At 64.2% G+C, this 23,309-nt stretch overlaps 1 protein-coding gene across 1 annotated transcript in view; it reads right to left on the bottom strand.

The window, feature by feature from the left end:
* Positions 1 to 168: 168 nt before the first annotated feature.
* Positions 169 to 23,309, bottom strand: part of LOC116488954 (dedicator of cytokinesis protein 2-like) — a 64,035-nt gene continuing 40,894 nt past the window's right edge. The window contains exons 24-48 of the mRNA XM_032186959.1: positions 11,149 to 11,247; positions 10,795 to 10,889; positions 10,165 to 10,243; positions 9,936 to 10,036; positions 9,680 to 9,738; positions 8,936 to 9,084; positions 7,917 to 8,002; positions 7,283 to 7,439; positions 6,957 to 6,997; positions 6,640 to 6,730; positions 6,426 to 6,545; positions 5,884 to 5,973; positions 5,634 to 5,738; positions 4,098 to 4,239; positions 3,860 to 3,941; positions 3,672 to 3,756; positions 3,357 to 3,443; positions 2,642 to 2,818; positions 2,431 to 2,514; positions 2,210 to 2,347; positions 1,860 to 1,945; positions 1,261 to 1,411; positions 965 to 1,061; positions 542 to 675; positions 169 to 474 (exon numbers count right to left, since the gene is read on the bottom strand). Coding sequence (XP_032042850.1) covers positions 385 to 474; positions 542 to 675; positions 965 to 1,061; positions 1,261 to 1,411; positions 1,860 to 1,945; positions 2,210 to 2,347; positions 2,431 to 2,514; positions 2,642 to 2,818; positions 3,357 to 3,443; positions 3,672 to 3,756; positions 3,860 to 3,941; positions 4,098 to 4,239; positions 5,634 to 5,738; positions 5,884 to 5,973; positions 6,426 to 6,545; positions 6,640 to 6,730; positions 6,957 to 6,997; positions 7,283 to 7,439; positions 7,917 to 8,002; positions 8,936 to 9,084; positions 9,680 to 9,738; positions 9,936 to 10,036; positions 10,165 to 10,243; positions 10,795 to 10,889; positions 11,149 to 11,247 — 2,625 coding nt within the window. The 3' untranslated portion in view covers positions 169 to 384. The remainder of the gene's footprint in view (positions 475 to 541; positions 676 to 964; positions 1,062 to 1,260; positions 1,412 to 1,859; positions 1,946 to 2,209; positions 2,348 to 2,430; positions 2,515 to 2,641; positions 2,819 to 3,356; positions 3,444 to 3,671; positions 3,757 to 3,859; positions 3,942 to 4,097; positions 4,240 to 5,633; positions 5,739 to 5,883; positions 5,974 to 6,425; positions 6,546 to 6,639; positions 6,731 to 6,956; positions 6,998 to 7,282; positions 7,440 to 7,916; positions 8,003 to 8,935; positions 9,085 to 9,679; positions 9,739 to 9,935; positions 10,037 to 10,164; positions 10,244 to 10,794; positions 10,890 to 11,148; positions 11,248 to 23,309) is intronic.

Raw genomic sequence — 23,309 nt, 5'->3', positions numbered from 1 at the left:
CCAGGGCCAGAAGCGTCCCAGTGCTGTGGGATGAGGGGGGCAGCAGAGGAAGGGTATGAGGGGGTTCAGGGAGCTGGCAGGGAGCTTTCCGGCTCGCTCTGTGCCGGGGTGGTGGCGGTGGTGGGATGGCAGTCCTCTTGGCAGCCTGCAGGCAGGGCACTGGGGGGCTGCGTGGGGGAGGCAGCAGGGCCGGGCCAGGTCTGAAGCAGAGCAGTGGTCGGGGGGTCCCAGCTGGGGTCCCAGGCTGAGGGCAGCAGCACCTCAGGGTGCACGGGGTGTCCTGGAGCCATGCGGGTGCTGCTGGTGCGAGCGCTGTGGGAGAGGCAGGGGGGCAGCCGGGACAGGGCCCCGTGCTCCAGCCCCCACGGGCAGGGCAGGGACGGCTCAGAGCTGTGACAGCCGCTTGGACTTCGGTGGTGGCGGCGGGGGTGACTTCAGCGCCCTGCTTCCATCCGCTGTCGGTGACGGCAGCGCCTGTGAGCAGAGGGGGTGGTTATGGGGGGCAGTGGCCGGGCCGGGCCAGGGCAGGGCCGTGCGTTACCTTCCCCCCGCTGGCAGCATCGCTCTGCTCCAGGAAGGCCTCGTACACCGTGGGGCTGATCCTGCGGGGCAGCGGCGGGGCCTTGCTCGCGCTCTTCACGCGGCCGCCGAAGCCCGTGGGGGACGGGGACAGCGCTGTGGAGGAAGGCGGGCTGGGCAGCGCGGCCGGCACAGCACCGGGGGGCCCGGGCCTGCTCCAGGGGCCCTGGGCTGCCCGTGGCCATCCCCAGGAGCGAGGGCCCAGTGCTGAGGGGCTGGGGCTGCAGCCCTGCTCTCAGGGGTTGGATGCCAGCGGGGCTGTGGGGCTGGGGAGGTGCCCTCCAGCTGCAGGGGGCTGCAGGGGATGGGAAGGCTGCGGGGCTGGGGGTACCTGTGGGGCTGGGGGTACCTGCGGGGCTGGGGGTACCTGCGGGGCTGGGGGTACCTGCGGTGCTGGGCTCGCGGCTCGGTGGCGGCTGTTTCCCATCGCAGCTGCCCAGGCTGCTCTCGCTCATGTTGCGGGACAGTCTCCGCTTGTCATCCTGGGGCACGGAGAGGGGGCTCAGTGCCCAGGGGGCAGGACCACGGCCCGGGAGCGCAGGAGCCTCTGGCAGGGCACGATGCTCCCCAGCACCCTGTCTGCAGGGCTCTGAGCCCCGCACGCCTCCAGCTCTGCCCCTGCTCCCCTCCGTCAGCCCAGAGCGAGCAGGGAGGCTGCAGGGCTGTGCTGGGCACCATCACCTTGGGCTCTGGCAGCTCCGGGACAGACAGGCGCGTCTCCTGCCGCCAGTACCCAAAGAAGGTGCTGGAGCGGTTCTCCTTGCGCTCGCTCCTGCGGTCCTCGCCCTCGGCAGTGCGTGGGGCAGGCTTTGGGGTCGGGGGTGCCTCCGTGCTGCAGAGAGACTGGGGCTGGTGAGCGGCCAGTGCAGGGGAGTGGGAGCGGGGCCGTGCTGCTCACCAGCTGGGCCACAACCAGGCACGGCCACCCTGAGCCAGGCACCAGCGCCGACCCTGGCAGAGCTCAGCAGCGGGTGCTTGAGGTGGGACCAAGAGGGAGAGGCACGGATGGCTCAGGGACAGCGGTGTCTGGGTGAGCTGGGAGGGCTGCACGTGGTGTGTCTGCTCTGTGTCCTCCCGATGGGATGGGGGTGGCGTGGTGGGATGGGCCCCTAAGATGTGGCTCGGCATAAAGCACCAGGGAGGGAAGCTGGGTGGGCACTGCGCTGGGGCAGGAGGGAGGGAAGCGTGTGGTGCCCCGGGGAGTGGGAATGGCTCAGGGCTGTGGGGGTGGCAGGGGGTAAGGCAGGGCCACCAGCGTTCCTCCCCAACACCGCACTCGCCTGTCTCCAACGTGGCTCTGCCGGTCCCAGTCTGGTCCCCAGGCTGCAGACCGGGGTCGCCCACTTCGCCGGTCCTCGAAGGAGATCTGAGAGCGCCGGGGGACCAAGAACCAGGAGGGGTGAGGCACGGAGCCTCCCGCCCTTCTCACCCCTCCTGGTTGCAGTGCTACCCAGTGGCAGTTGTCCCTGCTCCCAGGGCAGGCAGAGACCCTGTGCTCCTGCACGCACGCTGCCCCCAGCCCTGCTGCTGCTGCAGCTGTTGCCCTATGGGGCCCAACCCGCTGCCCCAAGATGTGGGGCACCTCGTGCAGCAAGCCCTTGCGGGTGCCACACGCTGCCCTGGCACTCACCATCTCCCGCACGCCGTACTGGCTCTCCACCTTGGCCCGCAGCTGCACAAAGCACTGCTCCATGCGCTCGTGGAAGGGCCGCAAGTCCTCCGTCACCTTCCGCTTGTGGATCCGGATCCCCTCTGCCAACAGCGGGGTCTGCAGGAGAAGAGGGCGCGGGTCTGGCTGGGATCGTGGGGCTCCCCGGGCCAGGGCTGCTGGCGGGGTGCCACAGGCGGTACCTGCCAGGCGATCAGGTCCTTCAGCTTGTCGATGTTCCCCTGGTCCTCGGGGTGCTCCTTCAGGTATGACTCCTGGAAGAAGGCCTGCAGCGAGCCCCGCTCAGTCCCGCTGGTGGCTGGCACGGGCACAGGGTGGTGCTGGTGCCCTGTGCTCTGTCCCCACACCAAGAGCACCGTCCCGGGGCAGCACCCGCACGTCCTCGGTCCTCACCGTCTCATACTTGGCGAAGCCGCCCATGACGGCGGGGTCCACGATACCGTTGAGCAGCATGGAAAGGGGGTTGACAGGCAGGCTGGGGTCGTTCTGGTGCCGGTTGATCTCGCTCAGAATCTTCTCATTTGTTTTCATCATGGTCTCGATGGCATTCTCCAGCGGAGAGATGATGTTCTGTGCCCAGGGAGGGGGGGTCAGCAGCTGCCTGGCCTGCAGCCTTGCCCTCCCCAGCCCCGGGGCTGCACATCTCGCCCCAGGGGCCCCAAGAAGCCCCTCAAGCCTCTGGCACTGAGCTGGTGGCCTGCGGGGACGCGCTGTGTGGGTCCCTGGCTCCAGGCTGCCTGCAGGGTTCTCACTGCAGGCGAGAGGCTGCAGCCCAGGTGACAGCGTGGCAGGGGCAGCTCAGTGGGGAGCTTATGGAAACGTCATTGGCACTGTGGGGGCCGCTGTGCAACAGCAGTGAGCACCCCGGGGATGCCGTGTGACAGCACTTGTGCTGCTGTAGAGGGGCTCTGCAGCAGAGCGGTGCCACAGCCCAGATTGCGCGCTGCCTGCCTTCACTGCCGCAGCACCCGGCCCCCCTGGGCTTTGGGCTCCCCCCCACTCTGACCGAGGGGTAAAAGCCACGAGCAGAGCCGCTGGCTGGGCAGGGGGCAGCCTGGGAAAGGGGTGCCTGGGGATGGCCCCACTCCCCTCACAGCCCCCTCCTCACCGTGGTAGTGGTGGTCACCGCGAACCAGCGCAGGATGCCAGGCAGGGGGTAGGCTGTCACGAAGGTCGTCCGCTCAATCCACATGGTCTGCGGGCAGGGCAGCAGTCACTGCACCGCCCCGCTCCCCGTCACCCCAGGGTGCCCCCGGCCACCCCACGGGGTGGGGGGCTCCCACACGGGGCTGCTGCCTTCCCCATCCCAGGACCAGAGCCCCCTGTCCCTCTGCATCCCCTTGAGACCTGGCTCCTGTCAGGGCCCCTGCAGCTCTGTCTTTCCCCCTGTCCTGGGGTCCCGGCAGCCCCTGGAAGCACTCACTGCAAATTCGTTGTCTGGATCCTTTGGGCCTTTCTTGAAGGGCCGCGAGTAGCTGAACTTCTGGACGTGGTTGGCCTTGTAGAAGCTGCAGAGGAGGGAAGGGACAGGGCACAGAGACGTGTGCAGGGGAAGACGTCCCCGTGGTGTCCCACACCAGGCGGTGCACCCGTCCCTGCCGGGGGACTCACTTGGTGATCTGCTCCGGGATGCTCCTGTCCTTGAACCGGACCTTGGCTTCCTCCACCGGCTGCACGGTGAAGCACTGGATGTCTGCGGGAGTGAAGGAGCCTCAAGCACCGCGGGGCTGAGGGGCTGGGGCTGCAGGGGAGAGGGGATGGGGGGTGCGCGGGAGGTGCTGCAGGACCCGTGTGGGGATGAGGGCCCAGGGAGCCGCCCGCCCTGCCCGTGCCCACGCTGCCAGGATACACTGCCCCGGGGAGCCAGTGATGTCGGGGCCGGGCGGAGATGTGGTCTTCAGCTTCTCGGCGTTGGGGAAGGGGCTCAGCAGCCGCATCTCAAAGTCCTCCCGGCGCTCGTACTCCTTGCCCCGGTAAATGAAGACCTTGTTCTGTGGGAGGAAGGGCAGTCGGTCCCAGCACGCTGTGAGTGGGGCCAGGGGGCCCCCTGTGCTCGGGTGCAGTGAGCGCCGATGTGCACGGGTGGGTGCAAGTACCAGGAAGGCTGAGCCTCCAACCGAGGGGGAAACCCCTTCTTGGAAAGAAAATCCCCTAACCCAACAGCTGGAGAAAAATGGAATTAAAGGGTAGCTGGCTGTGGCAGCTGGGGCTCTGGAGAGAAGCTCTTTGCTCAGGTGCACAGTGACCAGGTCTGCAGCCAGTGGATACAGAAACCCACCCAGGAGGCAGCAAGCAGACCTTGGAAATGGGGTTGACGGTGTGAAAAATGATGCAGCTCTTGCTGTGGCTGGAACAGCAGAGTAGCAAAATAAGCACCAACACTTCAGCTGGAAGAAGCGCACCAAGCATGCAAACTGGTGCCCAAGCAGACTAAAAAATGTAAGAAAAGTAAAAGGAGTGAATGGGGCTGAAACACTGCCTTGCTCTCACTGGGGGACGCTGGATGCCTGTTTGCCAGCGCAGGGAAACAGAAGGGTGCTGAGCAATCTGCTGCCCGAAGGCACCCCATTCTCCCTAAACCTGTGCTGCTGGCAGGGACGTGGAGGGGCAGTGGGGATGCTCCGGGAGGTACCTGGATGCGTTCACAGGTAGCACAGACATCTCTGCACCCCAGACAGGATACAGCACAAATCTGCCTCTGCGCCCAGGCAGTGTGGTGCAGACACAACTTCCCTGCGTGCTGCAGCCACGAGGTAGCGCAGGTACAGCTGCTACAGGTGGAGCACCAGGACCACCGCTCTGGGCAGAGATGGGCCAGCAGAGGTACATCCCTGCGTGCCAAGGGCACTGCCCAGGGCCTTCTCTGTCATGTGCTATTGAGAACCGCAGCTTTTCATGCCATGTGTTTCTTTCGTAAGTGCTGCACCCCAAAGCAAGCTGGGGTGAGCTCCAAGGAGCTCCCGCTCACCTCATCCCTCAGGACCATGTCTCCATCCCCATCCCCATCCCCATGTGCTGCCAGACCTCCACTAGATCACAGAATCACAGAATTGTAGGGGTTGGAAGGGACCACAAGAGATCATCGGGTCCAAGCCCCCTGCCAAAGCAGTTCCCTAGAGCAGGCTGCCCAGGTAGGTGTCCAGACGGGCCTTGGATATCTCCAGAGAAGGAGACCCCACAACCTCTCTGGGCAGCCTGATCTCTCCAGGCCACAAAGACCATCTTGTTGCTGCCATCCTGGTGAGGAGCAGGGACAGCTCTGGGGCTCTGCTTGCAGGGACAATGCCCTGAAATGGCCCAGCTGCTGGACAGAGCTGGCCGTGGGCAGGGCACAGCACATTGCTGTGGAGAAGCCCAAGCTGAGCACAGCAGCCAGGAGACTTACCCGGAGGAAGGTGGGGAAGCCTTGCCCATAGTAGCCCACAGCAAAGTAGTCTGGGCTGGGCCGCAGCACCTTCAGGATCTTCTCGTAGAACTTGGCTTCCCGCTGCTGCAAGGGGAGATGGCGCTGGAGGGGTGCAGGAGCCCCGCAGCCCCCCCTGCCCTGCCCCACGGCTCACGGCCCAGTGGCACAGTGCCCCCAGCCCAAACCCCGCTCCGCTCCATTGCCCAGCCCAGCCCAGCCGGGCACTCACCAGGATCTCACTCAGCATCTCGTAGTCAAAGATTTCGCTCTCGTACTGCTCTGCCAGCTCCTTGCAGATGTGGATGGCCTCCTCCCACATCTGCAACAGAGGGGCCAGGGTGTGGGGTAAGCTGGGGTGGGAAGGGGACTGGGTGCTTCCAGGGCACACAGCCTCTTCTGCAGGGTAACAGCAGCTCTGCTCCTGCACGAGGAGCAGGATGGGTCCCCGGTGTGCTGCAGCAGGGCTCACCTCCTGCCATTGTCAGCCACGGTGCCCCCTGCCACGCCAACCCCCGTGGGGTGCCAGAACTCCCCACATTTCCCCAGGGCCAGGGCTGAGGCTCGTACAGGATGGGGGAATCGAGAGCTGGGGGGCTGCAGGGATGAGCCGTCCAGCCCCAGCTCACTGCCTCCTGCCTGGCGCAGGGCAGCTCCAGCCCCACCCCGGCAATAGGGCAGGGACACCCTGACCACGAGGGGATCGGAGCAGGGCGGCGATGGGGGGGGAGCTGGGATGGCCGTGGGGCTGCAGCTGCCCCACGCTGTGCTCACCTTGCCCTGGTCAAAGTAGTTGATGATCTGGTTGTAGAGAGCCTCCTTCAGCTGCCGCTGGGTGTGCAGGCTGGGGCTGTGCAAGCCCTGCATGGGCGCCGTGTTCGCCTCATCCGACCACTGTGCGGGGCAGCAGCAGCAGCAGCGTGTCACGCAGAGCCCTGGGGACCCCGAGGCACGTGGCAGCCCCCGGCCCCTGCCCACCGTGCCGCACCTTGAGGAGCCTCGCGTGCAGCAGCAGCGTGTAGGCTCCCTCCGTGTAGTTCTCGTAGCTGATGTGCAGGTCCTTCAGCTTGTACAGGTACCTGGGAGCAGGGCGCCACGTGCCGGGCATGATGCCGGGGAGGAACAGCCCCGGCACCCTGCCCTCCGGCCACTCCACCTTCCTCCCCCCATGCAGGGGCTGGGGCAGGCGGGGTGGGGGCAGCTCAAGGATGGGGACCCCCTGGCTGATGCTGGGCGCCTTCCTGTGCTTGCCAGCTCTATCGGAGCACCGGCCGGTGCCGGGGGTCTCCCTGGGGCAGCGCTCACCTGATGTACATGGCCTGGCGGTCGATCTCCTTGTAGAAGTTCTGGGAAAGAGCAGGCATTAGAGCGGCCCCAGGGGGCTCCCCAGCGCAGCCCCCGTGCTCCCCAGCTCCGGGTCACGCTGCCAGCAGGACCCAGCCCAGCAGGCACCGGGCTGCCCTTGGCAGCGCAGGGCTGTGTGGTGCTGCCCAGCCGGGGGCACCAGCCTGGCACCCTGTGTACCCCAGCTCTGCTGTGCTGGGGCTGCTGCAGACCCCACGGGTATTCAGGGGGATGTGGGGCTGAGCACAGCCGGCCCCGGGAGCTGGGGACACGGGGTGGGCACCCACCAGGAGGTTGACGGTGCAGCTCATGCTGTAGGTTTTGTTCTCGTCGTTCATAACCGCCCGGTAGTCGAGGAGCCGCTCCAGGAGCCCCGTTACCAGCGCCACAAAGCTCTCCCCAGGCTTGGCCAGCTCAGGGTGACCCCGGCAGCAGCTGAGCAGGCTGGGGAGCAGAGGAGGCAATGGGTCTGGCTGCGTGCTCAGCTCCGCAATGCCCCAGCTTAGCTGCACCCGAGGGGCGGGTGCCAGGCCCCCCCACAGGGGACAAAACAGCACCACCGGGTCAGCGGCCAGCCAGCAGCCGTGCTGCCCCCAGCAGGCACAGCAGGGACGGGGGAGAGACCCAAATGCCCCAACCGCCCGCACACCAGGCTGAGATGGGCACCGTGGGGCAGGAGCAAAGCCAGGGCAGGGCAGGAACCAGGGGGGGGCTGGCTGGAGCTGCTGTGGTGCACGAGGGCACACGTTGCTCCCCGGGCACAGCCTCCTACCTCAGATCCAGCGCCCCAGGAGGTGCACCCTGGGTCAGAGCACAGCACGGAGGAGCGGGGTGGACAAGATGCAGCTGGTGCAGGGGCACAGAGCATAGCAAAGGGTCGTTCGCAGAGGGAAGGGCATGGTGGAGGTGCTGCACACTCACATGCTCTCAAAAAGCTGCTTGTACTGCTCATCTCCCCGGCCACCCTCCACCTCGCTGTCCAGCTTGCGCAGGATCTCATCCTCGAACTGCAAAGATACAGAGGTGAGCGCGTCCCAGGAACCGAGGATGTGCTGAGCTCAGCCCCAGGCTGCCACGGCCGCAGCTCTGCGGGGCACAAGGCAGCGGCACCGGGAGAGGGGTGGCTGCGGGGCTGGAGCCAGCTTGGGCCACGCAGGCAGCCCTGGGCTCAGCTGCTGCGGGCGGCTCTCCCAGGGCTGCCCAGCTCAGTCCCCCTGCCCAGCTCAGTCCCCCACGGGGTCCCAGTTGCTCCCCAGGTCCTGCTCCTTCCTCATTGCCACCTCCCAGCAGCCTGGGCCGCTGCTGCAGCCTGGAGCATCCCAGTGCTGTGGAGAGGATGGTGTCCCGGGGATCTCTGGGCTCTGCCCCATGCCCCCTAAAGCCTCTGCCTGCCCTGCTGGGGGTCAGGGCTGTGCCTGCCGGGGTCCCCCACCCGCCAGCTGAAGCTTAGCCTTGGGGTTTGTGCTGCAGCTGCTCCCAGTGGACTCTGAAGCCTGCACATGCACAGCACGGGACATGAGAGAGCATGGCTCTGGGGGTCCCAGCCCTTCTTCCACAGGACGTCCCACAGGGAGATAGGCTTCCAGCTCAGAAAAGACCCAATCACAAATCGGAAAAACCTTTTGCACAGAGAAAACTCACAGCAGCTCAGGAAGAGTGTGCCAATACGGGAGGTTTATACCAACCTCTCCCCTCCTGCCGTGCTCTTGTTTCCAGCCAGTGCTGGGGCCCGCTGAGTGCAAACAGCCCGGCCTGTCCCTGCTGCTCACTGGGCAATGCTCGGCACCACCCTGAGGTGGGAGGCCCTGTCCCCAGCCCCTCTCTGCTGCAGCCCCACGTCCCAGGAGCCCCCACCCATGCCACAGGGATGGTGAGCCCGGGCGAGAGGCAGGATCCAGCCACGTTGGCCTCCCCAGCCCCGCCTGGCCCTGGGCACTCACCCGGCTGAAGCTCGCGGTCAGCTGGTACTCGCAGAGCATCATGTCGAAGAAGATGGGGATGGTGGACTTGCGCAGCTCCAGCTCCGGCACAAGCGTCATCTCCAGGATGGGGCCGACCATGCCCGGGATGAACTCGATCTTGCGATGGCCTGGGGAGGGCACGGAAGGCTGGTCTGCCTAGGCACTCGCAGCCTGTGCCCAGGAACAGGCAGCGGTGTGTGGAAGAGGCCGGGGAGCGGCGGTAGGAGAGGTCTGTGCACCCCGTGCTGGTGGCAGGGAGGTCGCGCTGTGTGGCCAGGACAGCACGACCAACACTCGGCTATGGGGCCATCAGCCGGGGCTGTGCTGGTGACCCAGAGGCACTGCACAGGCAAACAACCCGCACGGGAGCCTGAGGGCACCAGGCACTGCTCTGTGATTCCACAGGCAGGAGGAGACATCGTCCCAGCACAGCCCCTTCCCCAGGCCATGCCCGACGCTGCGCTGGGGCTGCCCCGTGCCCCCCGGCACAGAGCCACGGGCAGACACCAGCCCTGGCACGGGGACGCTGCTGGCTGGGAGAGTGGCCTCAGGACCACGGGCTGGCACGTCCCACAGCATCCCATGGGGCACACGACTGCAGCCTCCCATGCCCCACACTTAGACTATTCCACTCCCCATGACCCGTTCTGGGGACAGAGGTGATCAACGCCAGCCTGCAGAGACTCTCCAAGCCTCCTCATTGCTGGCAACACCACGGCTCACCTAGGTTGTACCACATGTCCCGAATGGCAGCTCCAATCTTGGCTCTCATGTCCCCGTACCTGCCAGGATTGGGGGTGGTTAGCATCACTCTGCAGCTGGGCACAGCCCACGGCATGTCACCTTCCAGGCCAGGAGGCCATGCACAGCCTGAGCGGCTCATCCCCAAATCCCTGCCTGCACAGCACAGCTGCAGGCTGGGGCTGGAGCCTCGACCCGAGCGGCAGAGCTCAGGCAGGCAGGGGCAGGAGTGACTCACTTGGCCAGGATGCTGGTGCGCTTGGCCTGGGAGAAGTTCTCCAGCTGCAGGGAGTCCTGGGTGAGGAAAGCCACGGCCAGGTGGAAATAGTTGTTCCAAAGCTGCAGTGAAAACGGGGACAAGTGCCAGGTGGGGTGGCACAGGGGGAGCTGGGGCTGGATGCAGCAGCCCCGCAGGCTGGGCACGTTCCCTGCAGCCCCCGTCAGGGGTGGGGGTGGTGCCCCCTTACCTGCAGCTCGAAGCTGCTGCTGCTCAGGAACATCTCCGTCAACGTCGTGGCAAACTGGTTGATGGCGCGCAGGAACTCCCTGCAGGAGCACCCGCAGCATGGGCGCTGAGCTGGGGATGGCCGTGCTGCCGGACCCCCCGCCCACCAGCAGCAGGGGGGAGCAGGGCTGGCAGCCCCCGGCCACGGGAGGCAAGAAACAGGGGCAGGTGGGGGCAGCCTGGGGCACCGCCAGCTTCCCCCAGGGGCTGGGGCTCTCAGTGTGCTCTTGCCCCCGTCCCCATGGCACCGCATCCCTTCTGCCCGCTGGGCTGCAGCCAGGGGCTGCACGGCTCCACCAGCTTGGAGGTACGAACAGACACGTCCCTGGCATCCCAACTTCAACCCCAGCACAGCTGCTGTGCGCAGACGCCCAGGGAAGGAGGGATGGGGTGTCTGGCAGCAGCTCCCCCCTCCCCCAGGACCCCACAGCATGCCCATGGGGATGGAGAGAGCGGCTCCTGTTCCTGGCCTGCTCGAGACAGACGTGGGGGGCCAGGGCAGCCTCAGGCAGTGTCTGCGTGCCCCAGCAAGGTGTCCCAGCTCTCACACCCAGCCCCAGCACCAGGGTCCCTCCCAGCCCAGGGTCCTCACCGGTTCTGCACCATGTTCATCACCATCCAGTCCGAGGGGTACACCGTCTTGCCAATCAGGTCCTTGAAGAGGATGAAGGTCTCCATGAGGAAGTCCTGCCGAAGAGAGGAGATGTCAGGGGCTGGGGCTCAGCCGTGATGCTGTGCTGAGCGCCAGGGCCAGGAGTGAACGGCCACCCAGCAGTGGGGACGCAAGCGGTGCCGGTGGCCAGGGCGGTGACAGCAGTGCCAGGTGCCTGGCTGCGGGCAGGGTGGTGGGGCCAGCGGAATGTCGCTCTCGAGGGTCAGAGTGGAGATGCCCATGCTCTGTGCCCCCTGCCATGGCCCAGGTCTCGCTGCGTGGGGCAGCACTCACCATCAGCTCAGCCCGGGAGGGGAACGCCTGGATGTAGGAGCTGTAGTGGTCCTTGTCCATCTGGCTCAGGATGGCAGCCATGCAGGCCACGTAGTGACTCTGAGGAGGGAGCAGCTGGGTCAAGCACTGCTTGGACAGTGTCAAGGGGGCCCCGTGAGCCCACTCAGGCTCCTCCAGCCATCCCCACTCCGAGGCCCCACTCCCTGCCTCTCCAGACCTCTCCTTGTGCCCCACTCAGCCCTGGCTCCCTCGTCCCTTTGTCTCTGCTCTCTGCACACCCCGCTCCCAGGGTGGGACAGCCCTGTCAACTACCATGGTGCTGCAGAGAATGTGGACGTAACCATAATGTATTTGTGGTAGCATAAATCTGTGGGTTTAAAGCGAATTAAAGGTAATGTGTAAGTGCATTTTTAGAATGGCAAGCAGCTTCTTTCTGTGCCTTTAGTGAAGGGTCCCAAACTGAGCTGTGAGCTATGCTCCCGCTCTGGGAGCTCACAGCCTTGTTATGACATGAGCAGGGCAGCTGTAGCAAAGGCTGACCAGGATTCCCATTCTGCACAGTGAGAAAGGTTGTGCTTGATCTTGGACTTGTGCTCAGTTGCATTGTTCATGAAACAAGAGAGGAGCAGGTGGCAGAGAGCAATGCCCCACCTGCTGCTCACCAAAGCCTTTCATCTTCCCTTTAGTCTATTATAAATGCAACATTTTCTTGATGATGCTTCTAACGTAAAATCTGAGTCTGCAGTAGACTTTAAAGCACTTTGAATACTGACTTGTTAAGAGGAGCTTTGGTCTGGGGACAAAGCTAGTGGAAACTCCCTGATGGATGCTCAGTGTTGAAAGCCTGAGAGCTGATGGGGTTGGAGCTCCTGATCACTGAACGAGAAAGTGTTGCTCGATCTTCAGGATCATCTTGAGCTCTGGTCACTCAGCTGCTGGCCAGCACGCAATACCAGGCTCAGAGAGGTACTTCAAAGCATTTCTTCCCAAAGGCTGCCTGCCACCAGGCACAAAGGGACTGCTCCCTGCTGGGGCGGTCTGCAAGAGGACGCCACCGAGCCCGCACCTTGGGTGCATGCCAACAGCTTGAAGCCCTCGCGTGCCATTCGGGGAGGCTGTGACTTGGAGCCACCCCGAGCACAGCAGCACCAGGGACACACCAGCCCTGCCCCAGCCCCACAACACGCAGCAACACAGCCGGTGTGCTGGAAAGCTGGCTGCTCTGAGCGCCAGCCGCAGCCACAAGGGTGCCACAAAGAGAGAAACGTGTTCCTGGGGAAAATACAAACCAGCCCGGCTGCCCTGGGAAGTGCCATTGTGAGCAGGGGCCATGCACAGCCCAGGGCAACTCAGGTCACTTCAGCACAATGGAGAACCCTGCACGGCTGGTGCTGAGCGAGGACAAACACTTGGCCACGCAGCTGCACGACACCTCCTGGGTTTTGGCAGCATCCAGCATGGCCCATGCTTGGCTGTTCAGCCAGAAAGCTCTCCCTGCCCTGGTAGTGGGAAAAGGCAGCTCTTTCTGAGGAGGATGCATCATTTGGCAGGCTCAGAATGAATGAAGGTGGCTTAGTGTCATTGGCAGGGCCTGTGGGTGGTTTCAGGGATAACTTTTCCTCTGGGGCTGCCGTGCTGCCCCCGAGGAAAGGAAGCAGCACAGGGAATTATCTTGTGAGAAGCAAACAAATGACAATGCCATGAATCCCAATCCTTTTTTAGCATCAAAGTGAAGCTACAGACCTGAAGTGTCCCTGCTGAAGGCCGGCACACAGCAGGGTCAGCAGCACCTGCACATGGGGCAGCCTTGCAGGCACGTGGCAGCAGCGCTGCAGAGACACTCCGGTCACCAGCTGCCCGCGTGGCTGAGCGGGCACAGCTCGCCTGCAGAGCAGGGGTCAAGCCTCTGCTCACCGAGCAAGGCTGCTGCCCCAGCCCCAGCCCCAGCCAGGCCCACTCCCAGACCAAGTGCTGCCAAAGCCAGGGCTACCACAAGCCCACCCACACCCCCAGTGTGGCCGTGTGTGGTGCCACAGAGCCGTCTGGGCAGGCACACTGCTCACAGCGGGCAGGAGCAGCTCGTTCCTTCCTGGGGGGCCATTTCACACGCACCACCCGCAGTGGATGTCACCCACCATCGCTGCAGGGCTGCATGAGCCTCACACCTCATTGCCCCAGGGGTAAGGCCGGCAGTGACCCAGGGGCAATGTGGTGCGAGGCAGGAAGGATGGGAGGCAACTTTCGTATGGGCCGGTCTATGCTAGGGATTTGATGAGATTAGTTCAGTCACCTGAAAGCAGCTGTTCTGGTGGCTGCCGGCGTTAGACCCCGGTGAACTCCCTGCGCCGCTGCTACACTTCGTTCAAGGGAAGCTGTATTTACATTTAGATTGCATTACCGGGGAGCTGTACAGCCTGACCCTGCTCCGCGTATGGATGCGGTTTGTCCAGCGGATGGCACGTGCATGTGGAACCGACACAGCCCTCACACAAACTGCACAGCCCTCACACAAACCCACCGGTGGGACCCTGCTCGCTGACAGCGCCCGGCGGGGCCACCGCCCCAGCACGGGGCCAGCAGACCCGGAGCCCATGCACGGTCCCGGCGCTGCCCCAGCACCACGGGAACCGGGGCACACACGAGAGCCGCGGGGACGGGCTCAGAGCCAGCGCAGCGGTTCCTGGTGCCCGGGGGATGCCGAACCAACCGCCCGGGGCCCGGCGCGGCCCCTGCCCGCCGCTGCAGCTCCCGGTACCGGTACCCGCCCGCTGCTCCCCCCAAGCCTGCGCCAGCTGCGTCCCCTCCCGGCGGGCAGGGCCCTTCCCGGCCCCGCTCCAGCCGCTCCGGGGCCCCGCGCTGCGGGCTCGGGGGCAGCGCCCGGGGCAGGGCCGGGCTGGGGGCAGCGGCTTCGGGGCGCCCCGCGACGCAGCAAAGCCCGGCGGCCGGCGGGGAACGGCCGGGGGGGGCTGCACGGGGCCGGGACCGGGGCCGCGTCCCCTGCCCTGCACCGGAGGCGGCCGCGGGGCCGCGCGGGGGAGCGGCGCGGGGCGCAGCGGGCCCCGTCCCCGCCCGGGGGCACCGCCCGGGGCTCCCCCCCGCCCCGGCCCCGCCGCCACGGGGCTGTCCCGGCCCCGCCCCTCCCCGCCGGCTCCGCCTCCCGGTACCGGCGAGCCCGCGCGGCTCCGCCCCGGCCGTGCCCCGCGCACGCCGCCCCGCGCCGCTGCCGCCCCGCGCCCGCCGCCGCCGCCGAGCAGCAGGTACCGGGCGGGGAGCGGGGCGCACGGGGAGGGGGCGGCGGGGCCGGGCCGGGCCGGGCTGAGCCCCGCGGGCATCGGCCCTGCGGCGCCCGCTCGCTGCGCCGGGGCCGGGAGCCGGGGCGGAACGGGGAGCCCCGGGGCCGGGAGCCCGGAGCGGTGCGGGCAGCCCGGGGCCGGCGCCGGGACCCCGGGGCAGCGCGGGGACCCGCGGCCGGGAGCCGGGCGCAGCAGCCCCCGGGATGCGCGGGGGCCGGGGGGGGCCGGGGGCGCGGTGCCGGCTTGCCCGGCAGGGAGCCGCGGTGCCCGGGCGGCCGTGCCCGTTCCTCCTCGCCGCCGCAGCTCGGAGCCCGGCCCCGGGCAGCCCCGGCTCCCCGTGCCGCGGGGGTCGCAGCGCCCCGGGGCTCCTCTCGCCTCTGCCTGGGGAACGGCGGGGGGCACGGTGCCCGCGGCACCCACACCCCGCGCAGAGGTGGCCGCTGGCACCCGCACCGAGCACATTGCTGAGGCTGTGCCGGGGTCCCTGGGGGCACGTGGCCGTGCTGGGGGCTGTGGCCGAGGGGATAAATCTGGGCGCTGCTGCGTTACAAGGGCTGAAGACCCCCGGGGTCTGGTCCCTGCACCGCAGCCCTCCTGCCCTGCCGCCCCCCCCAGCCCGTGGCACCTCCGCTCACAGATCGACTCCTGCGGGAGATGTGGGCACGGAGCTGGGCTCCAGCAGCAGCCTGCCTGGCTCAGCCCGGCTCACTGCTGTCCCTCGGCTGGAGACACGTCCATCAGCCAGAGCCGTGTTTGTGTTTGACACGCGCACACACATGATCCCAGGGATGTCACTTTCGGTACTGCACGCTGCGCTGATGCCGGCCGCGGGTACGGCTGCTGGCGCTGGAGGGATTCAGCCCACGTTGCTGCCGGCAGCTCCCAGCGCCGTGTTCTGTGCTCAAGGCCTTTGTGTCTGCCGGCGGGGCTTCAGCAGCTGGGGCGGTGGGAGCGGGGCCGGGGCAGCCGTAGCTGCTGCCCATGAAATACAAAGGCACGGCTCCTGCGGACTGCTCGAGTCCCTCTCCTCCCCGCAGGAGTGTGCGTGGAACAGAGTCGGAGCTGCAGCTCCTCGCGGAGACACGCAGGGTGTTGGGAGAAGGGGTCTCCACGGAGCCGTTTTTTCTGGTCAGAGCACGAGGTGGACACGTGTGAGTAATCGCTGGGACCCGGCTTTGTGGCTGTGTGCCCAGAGAGGGACAGTGAGAGCTGCATGCCCGTGGCGGGGCAGTGTACTGCTTGCCAGCCTGCTGCTGCCAGCACCTCCCAGGGCACAGGAACAAGCCCTTTGGGACAGGCAGGGATGCCAGGGTCCGCTGGCTGTGTCCCCTTGCTGGCGGCCTGCCTGAGAAGGGGACCAGGAGCTGCCCAAGTCCCTCCTGGGCTTGGAAGCAGCTCCAGGCAAGAGCTGGCACAGGCTGGCGGCCCTGGTCCTGTCCTGGCAGGTTCCACATTTGCTGGGAAGTGCTCAAAATCCTTCCCGTGCGCTTGGAGAAGCAGAGTGGATTTAAACACAGAAGCTCCTTTAGACTGAGGTTATCTTCTTTACAGATCATAATTATTATAATTATTTAATAGTATGGTAGTGTTCAGAGGCCACAAATAATTAGTGGGTTCATTTGCATCTGTAGTAACAATACTTCAGTCGTAACCAGTGCTTTTGGACGGGGTCTGTCTCGTGTGCTTGCAGTGGTACTCGTACCATCCTGGCTGCTTTGTGGGTTGGGAAACTGAGGCACGCGGCAAAGACACTTGCTAATTCCTAAATTCCCCTGGTAGTGAGTGCTGTCTAAGGCGCATAAAGATAAAGGGGGGCCGGCTGCTAGATGGCATTGGAAATCCACTTAAAGGCAGGAATTTGTATTCTGAGATGACGTTCTCCGCACTGGTGCTGGGAAGCTGCAGCCGCAGAGGCCTCCTGCTCCCGCTGCCAGGGCTGCAGCCTGCAGACGGTGCGGCGGCGGGACGGGGGCACCGGTCCCCGTGGGGCCGTGGGCTCGGAGCTGCAGGGGCAGCGGGGCTGCGTGCCCCCCGTGGGGCTGCGCCAGGCTCCCCGGGACGGGTGCACGCGAGGCAGGGCATTGTGGCCGTCTGCCCGTGAATTGCTGGGCGGCAAAACCTTTCTAGCTTTTTCCAGAAATGTGCTTTGTGGACAGCTTGTGGCTTTCTAATAAAATTCCTGGCATGTGAAGGAGCACATCCAGTCCCCGTCTGCCGGGGCTCCCCAGCCCGCAGGCTGCTGGCTGGCGGCGTGGCTCCAGATGGAGAGCGGAGCCCGGTTCTGCGAGGGGTGACATGCTTCTCCCTGGGAAAGTGCGGAGCTGTGGGATGGCTTGTGACGAGCTGTGTCTCCTGTGACCACGAGCCTTTAGGCCATGTCCTATTTTGTTTGTCCTGTAATCACTCTGGGGACAGCCTCTGCTGGAGGAAGCACCGCCCGAGCCTGCCTGCTCTCGAGGCCAGGTCTGTGTCAGGTGTTTTCCCCATGTCCGTGCACCTGCACGAGCTGTCTCTGAGACTCAGAAGAATGCAGTGTGCCCACGCCACATTTGCTGGGAAGGAAGCAGACAAAGGGGTGCCTTCTTCCCATGGTGGTCTCTTCTGTAGCCTCTAGGAAAGGCAGCCAAGTAGTGCTGCACAGCCCAGGAGCTGCAGGCTGCACGGGAGGTGTTCATGCTTCCCACTGAGGAGGTTAAGGAAAGCCTCAGGATGTAAAACAAACTCCTAACCTCCTCCTGCTCTGTACTGCCTGGTCTGCCTGTGTTCCCCTGGGCAGGTCACTCTGCCTCTTCATGTCTTATTTGAAATGGTGACAGTGGTGCTCCTCTGCATTGCAAAGAGGTGGGAACGAAAGCAAGTCACAGCAAGAACACAGCCACTACTGCCACCACAGCCATATTAGCATCTGTGGGAGACAGAGGAATAATTTGGCTTCCACAGGCTTCTAAAGGCTTTCTCCAACGGCTTTGCATCTTGCTGCATCTCCTGGCCATGTAGTCTTCACCTGACAGCACCAGTGTATCTGCAGTTGAAAGAGGGAAGCACGATGTGACGGTGAGATGACGGCCTCTGGGTGCCGGGAGGGCGTTGTTGCTTCTTCATGGGTTTTGGTGTCCTTTTTGCTGGGCACCGGCTGTGGGACCCAGGCAGGGGCTGCAGAAGCCTCAGGCAGCCCTGGAGAGGTGCTGGGGCCTCAGGGAGCACCCGGGCTGGGCTGGGGGCTCCTGCCATCTCCAGGGCCCCTGGACTGGGAGAGTGACTCATTTTCCTGCAGAGCTCTTCAGCCAGTGACCTAAATAAAGATGTGTGCAGATCCCTTGGCTCGTGCGAGCTGCCACTTCCACCAGGCACCTGCTGTCACAGAAAAGGGACCTTTGTGCCAGCAGTGCTCCTCTGGGGCACCCAAGTGGCATCTGCAGTGAGTGTGCGTGGTGGTGTGAGTCCTTCAGGGCACTGCCCCAGCTCAGGGAATTCGCTGTCCTCAGATGGAGCTGTTTGGGTGTTCCCAGTAGAGCCGTGGGGGTGCTGGAACAGAGCACGAGACCTTGCCTCGGGTGTTGGTGGTGGAGAGGTGTTCAGCCCCCACGGGAATGGGCGAAGCTGTGGGGGTGATGGAGGAGCGGGGAGCTGGCCTCGAGCGTGTGGGCAGGGCTGCCCCTGCTCAGCACCACCAGCCTGCACCATGGAAGGGGCCTGCGTCCTCGTGGCAAAGCACACGGGCTCCGAGCTGAGGAGGGAGAAGAGCTGTTCAAGCAAAGCACGGTACTGGCACAAGCACAAACGGATATAAACTGGCCGTGATTAAGTGCCTGCAGGAAATTAGGAGGCCTGCACGCCTCCAAACAGCCGGGTGCTGGAAGAGCCTCCAAGAGCAGCTGCGAGGGCAGGGCACGTGCTGGCTTCGTGCTGGCGCTGCCCCTGCGAGGAGCTGGGGTTTGGCGTTGCTGGCTGCTGAGGAGACGCTCTCCGTCCTCCACCCCCACGTCCCGTGGATGCTCCACGCCGAGTACAAACGTGCCGAGTCCTCTTGGAGCCAAAATGGGATTAAGTCCTGCTACCGGCTGATGTATTGAGAACCTGGCTCCTGCCTGGTCATCGGCTGTGCGCAAATGCCTCATCCTCTGTTTCCTCCTGTGCTTGCCGTAGCACCTCATCCCCTTTCAGAGATCAGGGACAGCAAAGGTTTTGTCCCAAGAGGAACCGTTGTACCCAGTAGTGGAGCTGGGTAATTAGCTGTTCTCTTCTGCAGCTCCAGAAGAATATGACTTCCTCTCTCATAAATCTAATCTCCCAGCTTCCTGCGTCTTGAGGAGAAGATTTATGTGTCTGCTCTGGTTTTCCTTCTTCCACAGACGTTGCCAGGAGGAGGAGGAGGTGGAGGATGGGTGGAGAAGGGGCTGGGGCCGTGCAGGATCGCTGCCGGGCACGGGGGCAGCTGGGACCCCGTGGTGGTGCCTGCAGCCCTGGGTCCGGTGCCCAGGGTTTGTCCAGCGGTGCTGGGCTGGTCTCTGCTGGCATCATGGCGTCGGGAGGAAGGGCTGGGCAGGGCTGTGCCATCCCGGTGTGGGGAGACGAGAGCAGGCAGGCAGCTGGAGGCTGTGCCTCCGCTCTGCAGCATCTCCGGTGGATGGAGGAGCAGGTGTGAAGCAGGGCTTTGTTCCTCTGAGCCCAGCCCTGCAGCCCATGTATCAAGATAGAGCATGGGAAGATTTGCTGCCTCTCTTACAAGATTCACCAGCCCATTAATCAGGATGGGCCGGAGCAGTGCCACTGTCGCAGGCCCTCGCTCTCCAGGAGGGATGCGCAGGGCCTGGGCTGCGGGCAGGAGCTGACGGCGCTGGCAAGGTGCAGGGCAGCAAAGCACCACCGGGCTCTGGACACCAGCACCTGCAGCACAGCAGCAGGTTCGTGGACCTGAAGGACGCCGGGCTGATGTGAGTCGGAGCCTCAGTGCCGGCCGTGAATCCCAGACGTTTGGAGAAAGACTTGATGTGTGTGGGGGCAAGGGCAGCCTGAGCGCGGGGGCATCGGCATTGCAGTTCGGTGGTGCCGGTGGCCAGGCAGTGGGGAAGCAGCCTGTGTCCCTTCCACGGCTCCTGGGTCTCGTTCAACTGATGGGACATCTGCTCCCAGCTGCACTGAGCATCCAGCATATCTGGCGAGCCCATCACTGGAGTCCTCATGTCATCTATTGCATTACAGTGGCGTCATCTGGTTTTATCTATAAATCATCGTGTATGACTTGCTGCTTGTAATTCCCATGTGAACAAGAGGAGAAAAACACTCAGACCTCAAGCAATTGCCAAGACGGAGGATCCACCACCATCTAAATTCTTTCCAAATTGCTCTCACACTGGATGACCTCACCTTTCAAGAAAGTCATTCCCCATCTGAACGTGCTGACCACCAATTTCCAGGCACTGTTATGTTGCACTTTACCTGCAAGGCTGCAGGGGAGTGCCATTCCCCACAGCACAGACCCCTCTTTGCAGTGCCTGTTCCCTGCCTCTTGCGTGGCACTTTTGCCGTTCTCATTCCTTATCCTTCTCTCAGTCTTTGTATCATCTGCACATTTTATCGGTGCTGACTTTTCTTCTTTGAGGTCACTAATAGCCAGTGTTAGCGCGGGGCCCTGGCCGCCCCTCCACAGGACCTGAGCAGAAGCACGGCTAATTGGTGATGATCGCTGGATGATTATGTCTTGAGACATGCTGGTTAGCCAGTTTTTAATCCATTTAATGTGTGCCACATTGCTTTCGTACCATTCTGCTTTCTCCGTCAAAATGTCAAATGCCTTACAGAAATCTAAGTCTGTTCCATCGAGGCTTTTACCTTCGTCGACCAAACTGGGAACCTCATCAAAACAGACAGAAAATTAGTTTGATGAACCGTGTTTCCTATAACCCCGTGCTGACTGGCACGACTGGTACATGCTGCCATCCTTCATCTGTCATTAATCAAGCTCTGCATCTGTTCCCACCGCTGCCCGCAGAGGCACCAGGCTGGTGGGTCCCCGTGCCAGCCCCCCCTGGTGCCTCTGTGCTCAGGGCTCTGCGGGTCTGACCTCCTGCCTGCGCCGGGCTCTCCTGTGGCCTTGGTCCTGTAGCACCGTGGTGTCCCCACCTCCACACCTGCAGGAGTGCTGCGTGCCAGGGTGCCCACAGCTCTGGTGGGTTCCTCACCTCCGGGAGCATGGCTGCCCTGCCCTGCCCTGCCCTGCCTCCTCCACGGGTGCGCACGGGGAGGTCTCCTCGGGGCCAGCAGCAGCACGGGCAGAGCCAGCCTGCCCTCCTCAGTGCAGCTCCGCTGGCAAAGCTGGGAGAGGAACACTCTGAATCCCTGGTGCCTGCCTGCTCCCTGCCCTGTGCACATGGGCAAAAGCAAAGCATGGGGAGCCCTCCTGCCCCTGCATCAGCTGCGGGGGGTGCACAGAGCTGCTTGTGTTTGCTGGGTGTGAGGCTGGGGTGCAGGCGTGCGCAGCCCTTACACACGCTTGAGCAGGGACTGCTGGAGAGCTGCTGGCACAGGGCACCTGAGGACAGCCTCAGCCACCACGCAGGAGCGAGGACAGCTCTCATCCTTCAGCTGTCCCCTCCCCTGTCTGCCTGTATCCCCAGTCCTGGTCATCCCCCTCCAGAGGGGAGCTGCTGCAGTCCTGGGCTGACAGCAGCTTGGCCCTAAAGGGGCTGACTCAGTTTTGGGACCCCAGAAGGGCTCCAGCTTTGTAGCACCACGTTACTCAGCACAGCAAGACCAAGCAAAGCAATCTGTGCCTTGTTTTGGGGAGGGTGGCACCAGCAGGGAACGCTTCTGCTCCTGTGCCTTCTGTCCCGCAGCTCAGGTCCTGCACAAGGTGCCCAGGGGCAGGGAGCCGTGGGCACAGGAAGATTTGTGGGCTGCGGTGCCCCGCTGGGAGAGCAGCGCTTGTGCAGGCGCCTGGGTGAGCATGCAGGCTCGTTGGCATACACCGTCCCGAGTGCCATCTCCCAGTAAACAAGCTTGAAGATAGCAGCTGGAAAGCCCTGGTGCGACTGAGTGCCGCGTGCCTGTGCTTCCTGCATGGCCCCTTCCCTGTGGCCCTTTCTGTGCATTCAAAATGTCCCTGGAGCCGTGCTTCCAGCTGGATCTATTGGCAGAGCTGTTTCCTTCAGCTTCGGCTCCGGTACGGGGGGGGTACATGAGGTACAGCAGCCGCTCGGTTCCACAGTCCTGATTCAGTCCCACAGCAGGACTCATTAGCACCAGAAGATGCAGGCATGCTGGAAACAGTGCCTGAGCACAGCACTAAATCTGACCGTGCTGTGATGCATATGCAGAAGGACGAGTGGGAGGGTCCTAGCTTTTGGTGTTTGACTCCCTTAGAACTGTTCTCCAAATGCAGTTAGTGCATGTATAATTTATAGACTTTTTCTTTGTCCTTGTGGCATGTCTCTGATCTCTTCAGCGGAGCGCGGTTCGGGAGGCAGGGGGTGCCTCAGCGGATGCCCCGCTGACTGACAGTGTCGCGTTGGCTGTGCAGGCAGTGAGGTGTCCTGGGCTCGCTCTGCCGTCGGCCGTGGCTCAGCCTGGTCCCCCTGGGAGCTTGCAGGGTCCATGTCTGCCCCCACTGCCTGGACTGTGCCGGGAGTGCTCCTGCCCTGTGCTTGGCTGTTGGAGTGGCTCCTGGCACCCCTGCCCCGTGCCCATTAGCATCCTCATTAAGAAAGTCTCTGGAGCAGGGTGGCCACACAAGCTGTCCTCTGGGAGCGCTCAGCCAGGCTGCACTGGTGCTGACCCCCATGCAGGGGCACGGTCCAGCACAGAAACGTGCCAGCCCATCCATCCCCTGCCACTGAGTGTGTTTCCCGTACTGGCACAGCCGTAGCTGGGGTTGCTGGTCCCACACTGCGGGGCTGGACTGGGTCCTGTGGTCCTGCAGGCTCTGCCCTGTTCCATGCGGGTGCCAGCACGGCCACTGCCTCAGGCATGCACAGAGCTCGGCTCTCCAGTGAGCTCCCTCCCCTCCTCAGCCTGTTGCTGTCCATACTAACGAGATGCCCCATCCGCCGGCCATGCCTTCTCCGCGTCCTGCCTCACAAACACCTCCCGGTGTCTGGGCACAGCTCCAAGACTGGGGAAGGGAAGCGCCGGGCGGCTGGCTGCTGGCGCGTGGAGCAGCATCCCGACTAGCGCTGGATGAGGGGTGCAGAGGTGTGAGACGTGGGTCCCCCACACTGGTGGGGCTGGGTCAGGCCCTGTCTGAGCCTGCTGCTGCTGGGCTCGCTGTGGTCCTGGGGAGGCGCGGGAAATCCGGCCCAGCTGGGAAGTTTGCTCGTTCCCAGTGCATGGGGACTCCAGGCTGCTGTGCTGAGTCAGCTGCTTCGGTGCAGTGAGAGCAAGGCAAGGTGGCGAGCGGGGCCGGGGGGGCCTGGCTGCAGGGAGGGCGAGAGGGCTGTGGGGGGAGCAGAGCTCCCAGCTCAGTGTGCTGCAGCAGTACGGGGCTGGGGGCTCCCTGGGCTGCATGGCGGGGTGGGCACCACCAGTGCCAGCTGTGGGATACAGGGCACGGCATGGTGCCAGGGGCACCCATAGCACTGTGCTCCTTGCCCGTGCCCAGGCACCTGTGGGTGTCTGCAGACCTCAAGTGCAGGACAGCAAGCCATGAGTCTGAGCAGAGTCACTCCCTGCCGGGGCTGGCGACTCCCGCTCTGCCCCCCAGTGCCTCCTTCTCACAATGCTGCTTCCCAAAACGAGCCACAAATCCTCTGTGCCCAGGGGAGCAGGGGCTCCTGAGCAGGGCTCACAGGCATGTGCCATGTACCTGAGCAGTGCGAGGGCCGGAAGGGTGCCCAGTGACCACGGTGGGTGCAAGAGATCCGGCTGTGCATG

This window comes from Aythya fuligula, chromosome 4 (assembly GCF_009819795.1).
Source record: "Aythya fuligula isolate bAytFul2 chromosome 4, bAytFul2.pri, whole genome shotgun sequence".
In the NCBI taxonomy this organism is placed as follows: Eukaryota; Metazoa; Chordata; class Aves; order Anseriformes; family Anatidae; genus Aythya; species Aythya fuligula.
The sequence above is the reverse complement of the archived record's forward strand: the minus strand, read 5'-3'. Positions and strand labels throughout refer to the sequence as shown.